This window comes from Branchiostoma floridae, unplaced genomic scaffold (genome assembly GCF_000003815.2).
Source record: "Branchiostoma floridae strain S238N-H82 unplaced genomic scaffold, Bfl_VNyyK Sc7u5tJ_377, whole genome shotgun sequence".
NCBI lineage: Eukaryota > Metazoa > Chordata > Leptocardii > Amphioxiformes > Branchiostomatidae > Branchiostoma > Branchiostoma floridae.
This window is the reverse complement of record NW_023365820.1, coordinates 520,044-537,284: the sequence shown is the minus strand read 5'-3', so window position 1 is coordinate 537,284 and position 17,241 is coordinate 520,044. Positions and strand designations below refer to the sequence as shown.

The 17,241-nt window shown below is 38.0% G+C and overlaps 2 protein-coding genes across 7 annotated transcripts in view; both read right to left on the bottom strand.

Annotated features, from left to right (window-relative positions):
- Positions 1 to 16,898, bottom strand: part of LOC118408737 (vacuolar protein sorting-associated protein 13C-like) — a 45,262-nt gene extending 28,364 nt beyond the window's left edge. For 4 of the 6 annotated variants that reach the window (XM_035809589.1, XM_035809588.1, XM_035809592.1 and 1 more), the window contains exons 1-23: positions 16,762 to 16,898; positions 15,501 to 15,625; positions 15,238 to 15,360; positions 14,835 to 14,886; positions 14,643 to 14,694; positions 14,362 to 14,400; positions 13,789 to 13,911; positions 13,327 to 13,404; positions 12,572 to 12,625; positions 11,678 to 11,883; positions 10,191 to 10,338; positions 9,713 to 9,779; positions 8,540 to 9,218; positions 7,414 to 8,146; positions 6,736 to 6,864; positions 5,822 to 6,023; positions 5,017 to 5,218; positions 4,510 to 4,589; positions 4,247 to 4,371; positions 3,627 to 3,743; positions 2,976 to 3,088; positions 1,605 to 1,715; positions 152 to 293 (exon numbers count right to left, since the gene is read on the bottom strand). In XM_035809589.1, the coding sequence (XP_035665482.1) occupies positions 152 to 293; positions 1,605 to 1,715; positions 2,976 to 3,088; positions 3,627 to 3,743; positions 4,247 to 4,371; positions 4,510 to 4,589; positions 5,017 to 5,218; positions 5,822 to 6,023; positions 6,736 to 6,864; positions 7,414 to 8,146; positions 8,540 to 9,218; positions 9,713 to 9,779; positions 10,191 to 10,338; positions 11,678 to 11,883; positions 12,572 to 12,625; positions 13,327 to 13,404; positions 13,789 to 13,911; positions 14,362 to 14,400; positions 14,643 to 14,694; positions 14,835 to 14,886; positions 15,238 to 15,360; positions 15,501 to 15,625; positions 16,762 to 16,817 (3,756 nt within the window). In that variant the 5' untranslated portion in view covers positions 16,818 to 16,898. The remainder of the gene's footprint in view (positions 1 to 151; positions 294 to 1,604; positions 1,716 to 2,975; positions 3,089 to 3,626; positions 3,744 to 4,246; positions 4,372 to 4,509; positions 4,590 to 5,016; positions 5,219 to 5,821; positions 6,024 to 6,735; positions 6,865 to 7,413; positions 8,147 to 8,539; positions 9,219 to 9,712; positions 9,780 to 10,190; positions 10,339 to 11,677; positions 11,884 to 12,571; positions 12,626 to 13,326; positions 13,405 to 13,788; positions 13,912 to 14,361; positions 14,401 to 14,642; positions 14,695 to 14,834; positions 14,887 to 15,237; positions 15,361 to 15,500; positions 15,626 to 16,761) is intronic. The other 2 variants (XM_035809593.1, XM_035809591.1) reach the window with 2 other exon arrangements.
- A 280-nt stretch (positions 16,899 to 17,178) lies between these two features.
- The window catches only part of LOC118408734 (vacuolar protein sorting-associated protein 13A-like), a 27,632-nt gene continuing 27,569 nt past the window's right edge, over positions 17,179 to 17,241 (bottom strand). Inside the window, exon 31 of the mRNA XM_035809585.1 lies at positions 17,179 to 17,196. Coding sequence (XP_035665478.1) covers positions 17,179 to 17,196 — 18 coding nt within the window. The remainder of the gene's footprint in view (positions 17,197 to 17,241) is intronic.

The window sequence follows — 17,241 nt, the reverse complement described above, 5'->3', positions numbered from 1 at the left end:
TATAAAAGGTCTTACTGATATCATGCACATGATCGTGCAATGAACTGGCTTTATCAGATATGTTTGAGGAAAGAGTGCCGAGTTGGTTACCGGATCCGTTACTCCTTCAACAAGAAGAAGAAGATTGAACAGGTATGGTTGAAAGACTAACCTCAAGTTTGATGTGGTCCTTAGTCTTCACCGGCTGGTTCTTCTGAAGACCCACATTGTAGACAAAGGCACCCGACAGGAGGGCCAAGTTTCCAACATTGGCAAAGGCTGAGGCTAGTTTGCTGCTACTGTGGCTTGGTTTTCTGTAAAAAAAGTATACAAGTTAGAACATGCATTCTGTTAGGTGAAGTTCCTTTTGGAAGCTGTTTTCTTTTCAGTTATACTATTAGTAGGTATATGTACTAGTTTAACTGCATTGACAAAGGCCTCACAAGGCTTTCCTTTAGTTATGAGAATCAGATTGTACACGACTCAAATTGTTTTTGTCTATGAACCCAGCTAGTAAGGAATTGCAAAAAAAAAAAATGATAATCATGATTCTCTCAAAATGAATGTAAATTTTTTTCACAAATACTATATTTCGAAGTGAAAAATTGTGAATCCGCACACTGTTTTTCCCATTACATATTGATAAATGCATTTTAAATACAAGTATATGATCTAAAAACAGAATGGGAATGATGCAGCGGTAGAATTAAAAACTTCTGAGGTATATTTTTATGCTGTGACCATAATGAACATGCCAATTGTACATGGTTATCATTAAAGTAATGGTTACAAATATTTGTTTCATGGTAATGCCTTACACCAGATATTAGATATGATAAGAAAATGCAAAAACTACAGTAATTATATATAATAGTGCTACACATGTAGAAATTATATACAACAACCAGTACAAAACAGCAAGTTGGCAAAGTGCTGAGAGAGTTGATGAACAGTGCACCAAGGAAACTGTGTGCTACCATAGTTTTTATACCCCGGTAGGCATATGGCATGATAGTGGTAAAATGGGGGTAAAGCATAATTCAATTCTCTAGTGCACTGTGGCTTCACTATGGCTTGCAATGTTAGTAGGCATGTCTAAAACTATGGAGAGGAGCTGAAGTGGATGAACATTGAGGGGAAGTGAAAGCGTTCAAACCAAACCACCACGGCACTGTTTCCACACAAATTCCAGGGCTTGTACAACCGGTTTCTTTGAATTTAGACCTGAACAGAGAAATTCAAAGGCTTTTTGGTATATTTTTGTCAAATTTGAAAGTTTGCTTCCGTAAGTAAAGGTATTTTAACATGACTGCTTAAAGAGCTCCAATGTCAACCTCGGAGAAAAGCCACACCGTAGTACTAACTTGGAAGTTTATCTGTGTTGGTAGAAATCATTATTGGACTAATCCAATGATGTAGTACTAAGTTTTCAAAGAGGTGTGACTTTTTGTGTGCTGAATGAAATTCTTGTTTACCAAGTAACCAAAACAAATCAAATTTCAATAAATTTTCTTAAAATTCCTCAAATGTACTAACAGAAAGCAAGGCAATTCTGAATAAAATTATTATTATTATAAAAATTTTCCTGGTTGTACAAGTCCTGAAGAACTACATTCCATGCTTACAATACATGTGGTTGGGGAGGGCCAAATGGCAGCAGCTGACTATCACCAGGGGTTGCTGGAAAACCTAGGGCTTCCATAGTGGGATCAGGAGGCATGGCTTGTGGGGGGTCGCTGGTAACAAGGAACGTTATGAAACATGCAATCAGCAAAACAAATAAAACAAACAAACAGCTAACTGTTTTTTCAAAACTAAGGCACAATGCTGAGTAATACAAAATAATAATGAAAACATAATTGTGGAATAAAAGACTTGATTTGTGCAGCAGAAATACATGTATCTCACAATACACTTTATATCTTGTTTTCACTTTAACTACAACAACCTATGGATTGTATGGATCAACTTGTATGAAATGGGCAACTATACGTATCAGGTATGTGACTGTTGTGTAAACTATGATAAGGCCACACCAATTTAATTTCTTGGTTCACGGATTCGCTCGCTCCTATTTTTTGGAAAAAAAAATTGAAATAAAAATTACCACTCAGCAAATTTTCACCATTAATGAAACCATTCAGCAACTTTCTGGTGTAGCAAATTGGCCTTTATATATAAGCTCCTTAAAGAATGGGTACAGGTGCTGTTACTGTACAATAATAGTGTTTTTGTACTTGAATTTTCAAGTTGAAAACTTTTTTCTTTATGTTTTGGATTAGCCGTTACCTTTACCCCAACCATTTTACAATTTTTATTTTTATTTTTATTTCGCCCTCTCGCTCCATATTTTTTATGAAAAAATCCGTGAACCAAGAAATTAAATTGGTGTGGCCTAAAGCAAAATTTATCCCAAAGACTATATCACTACATGATCGTACAAAATCCTAACAATATGAAAATTAGCACAAATCTGATGATGCAAGGCATACTGCCTGACATTACATGTACTCTACCATGTACCTAAAATTGTAGTATACCGGCACGTGTATACAATGTGTATACATGTGAACTGTGAAATGTATTAGACATATCATGATCAGTTCTTATTTCAGTCTCCTTTGCATTCAAATATTCCACCAGAGCAACCATCAAGATTAGTTTACTGATACGCCTTGGGTTCATCAGTAGAAATATATTTCAAGATGTTAAAGTATGATCATCATACTCTAACATCTTGAAATATCAAAATAGACAAACAAAACTTAAAGAAATTTGTTGAACTTCTTAGTTTGTATTTCAAATTCATTAGCGCAATCTGTCAAATGCTTTTTCATTGGTCAATGCCTCTAGTCGAAAGGCGTACATGTACATGTAAATGTCTTTAAACATAGTACTGAATACATTATGCAAATATTGTTTGAGTTTTCCTTCATATTCCATATAGACTTAAAGGAGTGTCTGGAAGAATGTTCAGGGTTTATGTTTTCACTCACCTAGACTTAAATGGGTTCTTAAAGCAGTCTACAGTGTCTCCCTCCTCTTCTCCTTCCTCTATTGTTCTCTCCTCATGAAGGATGGTAATGGTCTCACTTTTCACCTCCTCTATCTGGTAATAAAATACAACAACAAACTTAAAACTTATAATCGAGCTTCCCATCTTGTAAAAAAATCATTTTTCAAAGAAGATTAAATTTTACAGCACTTGAAGTAAGCTATATTCAATATGCCAATCCAATAACAGTGTCACTGGTACAAAATTTAGGATGTATTTTGATAATCAATGAATAATTATTCCTGTGATGGAAACTAAGGTGCCAGATATCATGAAAAAACAACAACATACCAACAACAAGATAGATTTCTCTTTTCTTATGTCTGCATTTCCTTTTTTTGAAGTCCCAGGTTCACACAATATTATTGCCATACTCACCAGGCATTTGTTAATCGCTGGATTCAAAAGTCGCCAAAGACTCTTTGCATATTTTTACTTGCAAAGAATCATATTGGACAGGGCTTTTGGACCAGCTAACATTGACCAATCTCTAAAAGTGCACATTGTCAATGATTGTTTCAATAGCAGATCTTCTATCCAGGTCAAAACATGTTTTATGTGGCAAACTAAGATTTGCAACATCCATGTATACCTGCAGATCAGGGTGGACATGAACAGTCAGGTGGAACCCAAGCTTGTTCTCTATCTCCACAGAGGGGAACTCTGGTTTCCCAGTTTTGAACGGCTTGGACGGTCCAGCTGAGAAGGCCTGTCAGGGAAAAATAATTGTCATATACAAAGAACGGAACAAAGAAAGATACAAAAAAAATTCAAACTCAGTGCTAACAGCTCCGATCCTAATCCACCATTTTCCATCACCTACAACACACCTCTTTTGCATATCAATTCACAGATAGGATTATATATATATAAGCTCTCTCCAACAAGATTTCTCCAGCGTCAAAGACAAAAAACAACGGATGTTGTTGAAATGTCTTTCCATTTCCAAAATCATATTTAGTAGCTTGAGTTACTGCTTTTTGGCTCATCTTGTTCAGGTACAAAAACTCTGTGGGAATACTATTTGCTGACCAATACACTATAGCGCTGGAGGATCTATTATAAAGTCTAAGATCTGTCATACGTGTAGAAGGTCATAATTTTCTTTACCTTTTGTAGGTAACAAAAATATGAGGACCTCAATATAGCATGTAGATCTCTCACGAATGTAAAATACTGGACAGGTCTCACACACTCCTGAGTTCCATGTACCTCTGCAATGTCCTTGATGGCACCAATAGCTTCAGGAGTGAGTGTGATCTGCAGGAGGTCAGCAGAGTCCAGCACGAGGTACGTCGCCATCTTTTCCTCTTCCTCATCTCGTATGGGGGCATCAACTGTGGGGGTGGGTCATAAAATGTATGGGTTCACAGTAGTAGGGATGTGTAACTTAACTGTAAACCTCTGTCATCAGGTACAGGTACAAATACTGGTAGAAAATTCTAGGTACAGATGTACATTGTATGTGATCTTACCTTCGTCAATGGATTTGCTCGTTACTGACTCATTGTCTGCCTCCTCTCCAGAGTCAGAGTCAGAAACTGGCGGGGCAAATCTGAAATCATACGTACAGTCAACAAAACGATGAATGAGTCAATTTGAACAAGAATTTGTCTTATCATAGAGAGTTATTAAATATGAATGATATTTTTTAAGTTCACAACTTAGAATATCAAACCATTGTGAAATCTCAACATTTATGGTATGGACTAAAGAAAACTGAAACAAAACTTGATGATATCCAAAACTTTTAGATTATGCAACAAAATACACACAGTGTACATTGGGCTTCTCTTCTCCAAGCACATTGGCTTACAATGTAGAGAGTGAAGACGTCCTGGTAAATCTATTGACTTGATTAATTAAGGAACAGCAATATGCAACTCAAAAGCATGTATTATTTTAAATGTATTGGTGATTTGATTAATTAACAAACAACATTTTAAGAATGCAACTTAGACTATTAATACCCAAAAGCTCACTTTGGTAAAAGTGCCTTCCCATCATCCTCTTCGCCCTCAGACTCGGAGCTGCTGGAGAACAGCAGCGCGTTTTCTATCGTATCCCAGAATCCCTCCTCTTCATCGTCTTCCCCTCTGTCTGCATCTGGCTTGTGGGCGGGGCCAGTCTCCATGGTAACGTGTTTGACAGGTTTGGCCACTCCCCTCCCGCTGTCAACTTGATCTGTGGAGTGATTCGTTTAACAACCGGAACAAAATCATAAGGGGAAAAAGAAAGAGAGAAAAAATTAATTTCCATCAAGTTTTAGTTCATTGAAGATTCTTCCAATGGTCATGTCAGGGAAGACAGATGATACATTCAGTTTTTAACAGGATCATTGCTCTTTTCATGTGCAATCAAAAGTGGACCATGGCTTAACATCGTCAGTGATGTAAGAGTAACTGTTACGTAACCATCGTGTTTAACCATCATGTTTCAGAAAGCATCTGCTATTATTTGCCACTAACAAATGATAGTCACCGACTTGAAGGATAGTGAATGCTGTGTAAAATTTGTGATTGTTACAAAGAGTATCCAGTTGTTTGAGAAACTTTAACATTTCTTGTTACCTGAATAATATCATCTAACATTCAATGACATACACATGTACATGTAGACTGTTGTTGTTGTTGGGGGAAAGAAGGTGGAGCTGCTTAAAACAGATTTGATTTTTTTTTTAATTTATCATAATGATCTTGCAATCCTTGTTGAAAGCCTTAGAATTTAGGTTATCTGTCCTAGGCTTGCATCCTCTCCAAAGTTACATTATGAAACAGTCTACCTCACCTCTGTGAAAACTTCCCTGCCGTCTTGCCAGCAAACTTGCACGGTCTCCAAAGCTGTCAGTGTCATCAGGACTCGTCTCAGACTCGTCACTGTCGTCTCTGTACATGGCCGTCCTCACGACCGTGTCAACAGGCTTCATGTTTCCAAAGTCTTCACAGTCGTACATTGTCGGGCACAGATGCCTACTTGGGGCATTCAACATCTAGAAAACAGAATAAAGATCGCATCTACTTGAAGAAATTATATTCCTGACAGCTTTTGATAAACCAACTCTAACCAACCATACAGCTAGCTACATTTATGCAATTACCAAGAAGCGAGAGGAAGTCGAATGTCATAGAATAGATTAGACGCACATCTGCATAAAAAAATATAGATGTGTATGGTTGTTTCCATTGTTACATATATGTGATTCTTACCGTGTGACCTGTACTTAGCCCAGTGGGGCAAAAATGTGCAATATAGGTCTTCATTCATTCAATGAAAGTTTCATGTGGCCTCCTTTGGTCAATATTGGCCATCGTAAAATTCTTATTGATATTAGCACTATAGCTTTGACTATATAGCTAAACAGTCCTATACAACAATGACAGTCTCTGCCACACAGGGCACATCTGTAAGCTGACTCAGGCTTTTTACTCGCATACAAAATCATGCAAATTCAGTTTTTGCTAAACTTGTATTTGCCATATGATGAAGATACATTTGTAAAGGAAGAATAAAAAAATGCATTCCCAGACCTTGAAACAGATATTCCATGGCCTGTATGTACCATTTTCAACAACTGACAGCTACAAACTAAATGTATTTACCTCATTTTAACATAAAAAAGTCAAGCGCAAAACAATACTTTCAAATTGTTGTTATAGGTGATTTGGTTTCCAAACAAGAAGACAAATAAAGCTTTCCCAGACCTTGAAACAGATATCCCACGGCCTGTATGCCCCATTTTTCTCCATGACAGGCTCTATCAGTGGTTCCCACACGCCAAGCTTCTCGTTGTGGAATGTTGCCTCCAGGTGGACATCTGCCTTCATCCGCATCTGACGAGGGGAACATACCGTTACTTATAGGAAGCCAAATTCTGTATTAGTATCTAACACTAATTTGGCTTTATCTGCGGGATAACCTATAAATTTGTCATTTTCAAAAATCGGGTATTTTGGGGTATTAAGGCAACGGATGGTACTTACAGGCAGTTTTAATCCGCCACCTGTGGACTTCGTAACTAAATACTGTTTTTAAAAACAACAAATATAGGTTACCCCAAGGAGGGCCAAATTTTACTGGTAGAATCAGCTTGGTTCAATTAATATCTTTACATGCTGACAAGAGCAAAATCCATCCCCGGCATCAAAATTCTGTCAGAGGACGGACGCTGGCTCGAACCCTGCTATAAAACCATAATTAGAACTAGAACCCATTGTCTCCATGTAAAAAAAACTATTTACTTATGTTAGAATCAATTCATCTGGTATGATCAGCAGAGTAGTGAAAAGCAAGCATTATTATTTAGTGTTTAAAGAACTGAAGTGCATATATATATACTCACAACATTATTGCGAGTAAATCAAATCATTTTCAGCACCCACCTGTGAAGACCAGTCGCACATCACAGCTTCAACCCCACTCTTTACGCACAGCGACGGCATGTACGTTTCGCCGACCTCCAACTCCAACACAAACAAAATACTGTCCATGTCAATCACAAACTTCTGGGGAGGTGTCTTGTTCATCACTGTAGTGCCGCCATGTCCAATTTCTGTTTTCCTCTTTTTCCTGAACTTGCTTGGCAAAACGGCCTTGGGGCTCCATAGATCAGTCAGCGGTTCTTTCTTCATTGGTTCATCTGACTCGGCCAAGACTTGACCGGCGTTCCACGAGCGTAGTACCGCCATGACGATGTGGAGTACCGTTGGCGAGATGTGTACGTTGATGTCCCCGACTTCCGCGGACAGCCTCTCTGCTTTATCGGGCGAGGTAACCGTCCGTTCGAACTTGATGTTGCAAGGCCTGAGTACGCTACAGCTCCCTTCAGGAAGAATGACAGTGGAGTACAGAGAGGAAAAGACCTCGAGGTGGTTTACTTCTGCGCTGAAGCTGTCCGTAAGAGAGTTCCTCTCGTAGCTGAAGTCAATCTCAGTTCTGAGTACAAGGATTCGGCTCTCCTTGCTGGATGGGTAGGCAAAAAGGACGATCTCTGGTTTGGAGAGCCGTCCGACCGCCTTGAATGTTCTCCCTGGTTCTGCATTCTGGGTTGTGGGGGTGGGAGGGGGAGAAGCTGAAGGAGGGGACGGTTCACTTCTACCTTCTTCTGGGTTGCTTCTGTAAAATTGGCACAAAACAAGGTAGTGTACTGAATAAGTTTTAAATTCTGGATGTAGGGTATTACAATATCTTTGCTACTACATGACGAATCTATATATTGACATTTCTTTATCACAGAATGATTATGTTACATCAGTCTTTTATTTTGCAACAAGCTTTTGAAAATGGATGTAAATTGCATGGCCACATTAAAGAGAAAAATCCATAATGATAATGTAGTAACAGAATGACGTGGCAACTATTTACAAATGATGTGACAAGTTAGCTGAAAAGCAGCAAATAATTGAAACAGAATGATTTCTTGCAAAAAATCTTAATATGAAACAAAGAAAGTCTATTCTGTCTCAAGTGGGTGTGTTATCAATGTTCATATCATTCTAAGATGTTTACCTTTCTTTGCTGTCGTCTTGACTGGTGTTTCCCGCTGCAAAGAACTCTGCCACAGCAAGCAGGTAGGGTATGCACAAGTTGATTCGGAGTCCCTCCAAAGTAATATCAACATCCTGTCTATCTTTATCCTGTTTGTATGTCATCTTTACGAGCGGTTTGTGCAACTTCAGAGCTGACGCAGCGTCCACAACATCCAACGTTGTCAGCACGACTGGCGGTACGTTCCCATTTTCCTTATCTTCCGTGTTGTCATTTCCCGACTGCGTTTCCTCAATGGTGTCGTTGGACGTGCCTTGCTTGTTGTAATGGTAGATCATCTTTCTAACAGCAAGAGGTGACTTAGGTCTGATGTCGTCAAGCATGACCATCTGGAGGAAGAAACTCGCTTCTATCGTGTTGTCGTCCCTAGTCTCGACGTCCGCTGAAATCCCGTGGAGTTGGAAATGCGAGAAGCCGTCTTGGTCCAAAGAGTAGAAGATGGATTCCGTGTTGCTGGGCTTGTACAGAATGAGGTCCATACCATCCATGTCAAAGTTCAAGGTCAGCTTGGTCCTGATGATGGGACTTTGGGCTGTCTCTTGTGGAACGTCTTGAGTGCCTGACTGCTGTGGGTTATCATTGTTACCTTCATTGTCCCCTTCTTCCGACTGCTGCTCAGTAGTATCCACTTCAACAATGCCTGTAAAGAATATACAATGCCATTCAGTAAAACATAGTAAACATCTAGTCTAAGAGTTTTCTTTCATATATTTGAAATAGATTTTTTAAAGATTTCATGACAGAATGTGTCAGATTTTACAACATGTGGTGTAGAACAGGTAGTCGGAGGAAGTTATTGGAAAATGTTCAATCTAAAAGTTTTTGAAAATCAATTGATGTTCAAATGGACCCTTTAAAGACTGCAGGATACAATTGTACCTGATACACCACCAATACTTGCAGATAAAATGCAGACAAATGTGCAAAGGTTAGATGTGACAGGTTGTTTAATGTAATAGAACCAGCTGATTCCACACCACATGCCTGCAAAGATGGTGTGTTACACCAAAGGGCAGTTATACTGACTAGATACAGAACAACAATGCTCTGGTATGATATGTGCTAAACAGTTAGTTTCAATGTCATAGAAAAGTCATGGCATAGCTCAGTCTGTTATTTAAATAGGGTTGCTACCTTCATTGTCTTCCTCTCCTGACAATATAGCAAAGATTGTTTTCAGATCAGGTTGACCAAGGTGTATCTGTGACATAAGGAAACAATGTTAATGACAACCAAGTTATTAACTTGTAAAGGTGACTGATAGAAGTCCTCAAAAAGCAATGTCATTGATTACCAAACCACAACATTTTAAAGCGCACCAACAAATGGCCTAAAGAAAGATTATGATTGATTACCATATCACCAAATAAAGGTGATCTACAAAGAGACTCAATATTTTATGCTGCACAATAAATAAAATTGCCACGTTCTTACAAAATTAGTTATTCCATCTTCCAAGTACTATATCACTCTAATAATAGATATGCTAGACAGGCTGGGATAACTATACTTGGAAAGTACAATGATTGATACAGAAAGAAGCCTTTTGAATGTGATTGTGGAGTATGCAATGTTAGTGACTTATAATGACCAAGCATGCTGTATTCAGTACCTTGAAGTTCTCCAGTTTTCCTGAAATGCTGATCTGAGGCAGACCATTGTTCCCCACCCGTAGTAGTCTGCAGACCTCCACATGGAGACCAACTGGCTCCAGTAGTAGTCGCTGAGCACTCAGAGCCTGCTGGTCTCCAAATTTGGCTCTAAAAGTTAAACAACAGAATGCCAATAAAAGATTTTGACATCAAGTTTATGAGGGAATTGATAGTCCAAAAATTTGTTCATCTATATAGTTTCACAACATTTCTGGAAGGTTGGACAAAAGGTGACTATCACCTTTTCAAGATGTCAACCCAGAGACCAGACTGTAAGTTTTGATCCACTCATGAGGTAGTACTCATTTACACATGAGTGAAGTAAAAAAAGTGTTACGTGCCTTTCCCAAGAGCAAAACCTTACCAATAGGGTATAAGAAGTTTCAATGGTCAGATGTTTCAGGCAGTCTCAGTCTTTGATGTGGTAACTCATTATATACAGCAGATACTGCATGGTTGAAATATCTGATTGTTTACAAAACTTAATCTCAGACTGTTACAATAGCTTCAATAATGTTTGTATTGAGTCTGTCATTGACTGAATGTATAGTATAGCTTGATATATTGCAAAACTTTAAGTTTTTTATTATTTCCAAAGACAAGATAACCTTTTGCTCACTAAATTTTCTATTGGTTACAGAATAAGGCAAAAGGGAGAAGGTTGAGTAACTTCACTACCAAAAATGCTTTTTCTTGCTTATCTTGCTTTGCTTCTTCACAGAAAATTTTTCTTCTAGGAAGAAAATTATTCTGTCCCCAAGAAATCTTAGAAAAATGTGCTTGTCCATGGGGCAAGCAAATTTTTGCTTGTCAAGTTTTTGAGAAAATTTGAGATTTGTTTTCTTGTATTTCTTAAAATGCTTTTTCTTGTTTATCTTGTTTTGCTCCCTCACAGAAAATTTATCTTCCAGGAAGAAAACAAATTCTTGTATTTCTCAAGAGTTGAATCTGGTTAGAAAAAAACAAGAATTTGTAGAATTTTTTTCTTGCATTATAAGAAAAAATAAGAAGATTTTGCTTAAATGTCTTTAAAGAAAATTTTGGTTTCTCGTTTTGCTTGAATTTTATTCTCAATTTTCTTCCTGCAAGAATATTTTTTCTTCATATAAGAATTGTCCATGGGGTAAGCAAAATAAGAACAAATCATTTTTGGTAGTGTTCTTGACTCCCTGAAACAACATTACGTGTGTTTATAGGCCTGTAACACAAAGAAAAGATTGGTTTATATCCAATGAACCTAACTCTTATGTTTTCAGCACCAAGGTCAGGACTACCTACCTTGAAACCTGCATGGAGCTCGTTATGACGTCTTTGATGCAGTACAGATTCGAATGTTCGAAGACCCAATTACCTATTCTTTGATTTCTAAAGACAAGATAACCGTTGGGTTACTCAATTCTGTATTGGTCATGTTTTCAGCACCAAGGACAGAGCTATATGTACCTACCTTGACACCTGCATGGAGCTCAGGTTGACGATGATTTTGTCCACAGGCACTTTCTCTTCCAGAACAAAGCTGTTCCTGATGCTGAGGTCACCCAGCCGGGCCAGCAAGGCATCCGGAGAGGTGGACGTTTCCGGTAGGATGACCACGGGAGCCTGGATGTCAATGTGGAGACCCACGCGATGACCCCTATCCTCAACATCTTTGACCTTTAGGGACAAATTAATTGTGTATGGTTTTGAGAACATAAAATTTTCAGTTAGGTCTTTCACTTAACTCATTTTTAGTGGCAAAGGCTCTGACTAGAATTCGAATTCTTGAAGCAAATTTCGTATCAATTCATATCAAGCATCATTACGATTATTTTCCGTTCTGGAAAAAGATAAGTCCTGTGAAAGTTGATACGTTTGAAAATCAAGGAAAATGTTTCATCTGGTATGTTTAATTGTCACATTCAATTTGGAAACACTCATGCATGAATTTTGAATCACTGCATATAATATTGGTAAAATGTGATTTGTGATAAATTGCACCACAAAGCATTGCAAGTGGAGTCTGCTGAGGGGATTTGGGCAACAGTATCAACTTTGAATTTTCACGGAACCCTTTGTCAAGCCAATGATTTCATTGTTCATGCATTGATACTTGTTTGCATTTACCACATCCTTTAGCATTCATATTAAGCTCTAAAAATCATTTTCCTTTAACATTCAAATTGAGCTTTAGAAATCATTTTTATGTATTCAAGTAGTTTTGAAAATGCTTACTACTAATTAAAAAAAAAAAAAAAACGTTTGTGCAATTTTGCGCAAAAGTGATGAAAAAAGATTCAGAATTCAGGACCGATCACCAGCAAACCATCACCCAAATCTGTGAAAAGTGTTCTGTTTGTCTTACGGTGTCGTCGACGGAGGGTGTGACAACCCCCAAGGTCGTGCCCATCTCCTCGGCCTGAGGTCGTCACAAGGTCGTACAGAAATGTACACACAGATATCACAGAAGGCATGAATGGGAGGCAAGCATGAAACACTATCAGCATGACGTATGGCAGACACTAGCAAAATGGAAGCCAGCAATCTTCTTTGCTCCCATTTTAACAAGGTAGGCAATGGATGAACTTTAATGATTAGTTTCAAACACTGAATTTCTTTGAGTTCATGACCTCTATCCCTTTCTGCAAAATACAGCAGATTATTGAGCCTGACAAAAAAACAGTACAGTCAGCAAGCTTTGACAGCTCAGTAACAATGGTTAGTCCAAATTAATTGACTAACAAACCTGTAAAAAAGCTATGGAAAACATGTGGCACTACAATGTGAAATATGCTACTATGAGACGTAACAGCAGGAAAAGTGATTATTGGAACAGGATAACTAGTGGAACAGAATGACTGCACATGTGTCTAACATTTTTGTGCCTATTTGTCTCTGGTATGTTAGAGAGGAGAATTTGAACCAATTGCTAACCAAAAAATGTATTTGGGTGTTGTTCACCAGTAAAAAGCAAATACTCTACCTGAGGATATAAATAGCTGTTGACATAATTATACATATTAGTCGAAGAACAAAGAGTCCAGAGTTAAGATTTTCTTTGGGAACTCTTTAAGATATTGATAATTATATATTGCAGATGAGATGATAACACACTCCTACCTGTTGCTGAAGGAGTGTTTGAGCCGTGTCGACAGCCTGGGTGGCAACAGCTGGTGCACTGAAGGGACTGAAGAAATCCTGCAAAAATTAGGCAACATACTGTAAAATTTATCAAGACTTTCACTTTGTGATTCAATTTCTAAACGTCTGTCTTGTAAGTTGTATAAGTATCTTATTTAGTTGAAACTGCTCTTAACTGGTTCTGTCACTATATGCAATGGCAGTTAAATTTTGCTATAATAATAATTATTGTAAATCAACTGACCAAATGCACCTCATATATCAATCTAAATTATCAAATGTCCACTCTTACTTTCAAGTGCTGTTTTTGAAACAGAGCTCTTTGATACTGTTACTGATTTGCAGATCTCTTCCATACAGAATGAAGCTGCCCTGACAAAATAGAAATAAAAAAAAGATCTAAATCTAGATTATTCAAAGGAGTGCCTTTGTTCCACTTACCGTGACATTTGTGACAAACTTGGGCAGATAGACTAGCTGCAGCCTCCCTAGCCTGAGTTTACAGTGATAGTCCAGGGCACCTATGGGTGGGGTAGCCTCAGCAGCCTGGTCGTAGGCTACAAACTATGAAGTAAAATCATCAGTTGGGTTTGAATGTGGTTACTAGACTAAGTATATCTTCTATAGAGCTGAAATGATGCAATCATCCCAAAATTACATTTTTCATCGTCAAAGATACATAATTACAATGCTAAACTTTCTTCAAACACAAATCAAAGGTTACACACGTCAGATAAAATTTTCAACGACCACTGTTGTCCTCTTTGTGATAAATACGGTGACCAAGAACAAGAGTTACCAACATGCTATCTTATCGTTAAGTTATTATGATACACTTTTTCAAAGTAGCTAAATGACTACAAAGTTCAAAGATGCAAACATACTAAAAATTCACCATCTAGTCTCATATTGTAATGGAATCTTGCTGATTCAATAGAACTGAATTAGTACATAAATATACATTTGTCTAATAATCATGCTAATGAAGATTTAGAAAACAAGACCTGGACTCACCTTTATGCTAAATACATCCTCATCCTCAATGCATAAGATCTGTAAATAAAACCAAACATATCTGTGTACGCTAAAGATTTATTAATGATTTGAACTACTGCTATACAAAGGGCTTTCATAACCATAAACTCGTTACAACAAACCTACCACAATAATCTGTAACAGGAAGTACATGTAGTATAAAACTAATACAAAAATGAGTTACTTATTCAGTTCTTACTAATTTGGTCCCAGATTACTACTTATTAGCTGAATAAAGGTTAATCAATTACATTACTTACCCTAGGATATAGAGTGCTCTGTGCACTGTCTTGCACCAAAAGGTCCTCCAGTCTGGAAAATATGAATTTTTCAAAGCTTTCTTTGATTTTTTCTTATATTGCATTGATTTACATGAACATAGAAAATGTGTCACTATGATTATCCTAACTTTTACTTTTAAGTAAAAGTCTTGAAAGCCCAAACATCCTTACCTTGCTCGGACTATAGTCTTTCTTCTCATTTGAAGGATGTTGGATTCCAGTCCTGAAAAATATAAAAATTTTATGTAACATACTTAGTATAAGACAATGTAGTCTCTGCAGTCTAGTTAATCCAGATCTAAAATTCTATCTATTAGTAACCCATATCTAGTCTAGCTAACACAGATCTAATGAATAACAGTCTAGCTAACCAATATCTAACAGTCTAGCCAACCAAGACCTAACGGGAGTAAATATAATCCATGTACAGTCTAGTTAACCTAGATCTAAAAGTCTGGCTAACCCCAACCTAACAGTCTAGCTAACCCAGATCTAAGTAACAGTCTGACTAACCCTAGATCTAACAGTCTAGCTAACCCAGATGTAATAGTTACTGTTACTGTTACAGCAGTACCTTTGATGTTGATCTGTGCCAGTGTGTGGTAGTTATCACACAGCAGGATGCCCAGGTTGCCCAGTCTAGCGGCTACAGTCATCCTCACAACATTTGTAGGCAGCACTACTGTTGATGAATCCTCTGGAAGAAAGATATTTCATGTTTGCCATGAACAAACAAAACAAGTAACAGTAGGATGATTCAGAAACCAAGTTAACCGCTTCGCAGTTAAATACCCCTGTCCCTTGTAATAATGGATAATTATTTACTTTTCAACTTACCTTTAGCAGGTTCTTTTTCTTCTTCCCTAACAGTTGCTGTCTTCTTTTCCGTGCTCAATTCATCTTCTTCTGTTGTCTTTGTTTTGTCCTCCTTCTTTCTATCCTCCTCTGTCCCAGATGACAGGCTGAAACAATATTAGGATGTCAGGGACAAAAAAAAAGGAATTGAAAGAACATGGATCCATTTTGTTGAAATAAACAGCTACATGTACTAAGCGTGGATTCATCCAGAAATAGGCACAATCACAGAATATTCTATTCATAGATATTAAAAGTTAAATCTTAAAGAAACTAGAAAGGCAACATTTTTGAAAAAAATGCAGGATGTTTGCGAAGGGAAAAGAAAGGAAAAATCCCCACACGGACCGTCCGACCGACCGTAACGCCCCGCACGTCTTTTGAGTGCAAGAAAAAAATTGAAACAGGCGTGTAAAACGAACGATGCCCTGTTCGCAAGATGAAAACGTTGTAAATACAAGATACATATCTAAAATGGGGAATAAAAAAAGTGACCCTGCGGGACTCGATCCTGCGGCCTTCAGCGTGTGAGGCCGTGTCACTCCCCACCATGCTACGTGGTTTGACATGATTCTGCACCGATTTATTTTACCTTATAACGTTATGTTGCTCAAGGTGGCCCGGCCGGTTTCAATCCTGTGCGTTCATTGGTTTATTCGATGACAAGCATAGAGTTTCGGCCAATCGAAAAGCTGTATTTCACAGCCAAAGGCTTTGTCATCTGTGTTTTCATTGGATCCCGGTTTGAGCAAGCGTTTGCTGATAGGTTCACATGTGACGTATCCCCGAGAAAAGCCCTTATGTGGCCAATCAAAAAGCTGGAAATGTAGAGAGCTTGGTACAGCCCCAGCTTTTCCTGCGTTTTGGTAGAATATCTGCAGGAAAACTATATGTTTGCTGCTTCCGCAAACATAATTAAAGCCTGACTCCCCAAACCAATTTCAAAAAGCAATTCACATGCACATAGAAAATGAACACAGACAGTCACGTTTGGACACCTCCTATAACCCTAACAATTATAAAGCTGGGAATGATAGAATGTGAAGTTGTATGCAAAGGCGTAAGAACATGTACCGTATCATGAAATATGGGAGATAGGGTTGGTCCCCGCTACCCCCACCTCACATGCACAGACACTAAGGCCAGTGTGAGGCCATAGTCACTAAGCTTAACAAACAAAACAGATCATATTAGAAAAATAAGCCAACAATAAGATTCCATAAAGGATGAAAAGATAAGGCACCTGGTAAGAAACTTGTTGGCGAAGTCCTTGAGGTCCAGGAAACTCTCTTTGTGCATGACGACAGTTAGAGTGGAGAACTCCGCCTCTACGGACTGCTCCGTAGATCCAAACCTAGAGCTGAACTCTGGGCAGCTCGGGTCCACCTGTTAATTGGTCGATTGATAAATCATTTATCAACGAAATCGCTGAGCCGTTGTGAGGCTCACCCAGAAATGTTGCATGATTCAAAATAAAAGGGAAATCCAGGTAATCAAGTTTCTGTAAAATGCTACTGGATGCATTCCCATATTGAGCAGACAGCATATATGTTATGAAAAAGTTAAATTGTTCTTCAACTACAAAAAACTTGGACATACTGGAATTTTTTACTGAATTACTTAGTCTTCTTTCAGAAGTGGCAAGATATTGGTCAAATATTCACAGTAGTCCCGTTTTCTTGAGTCAGAGAAAAGTAACTTCAAACAGATACTCAATGCATCT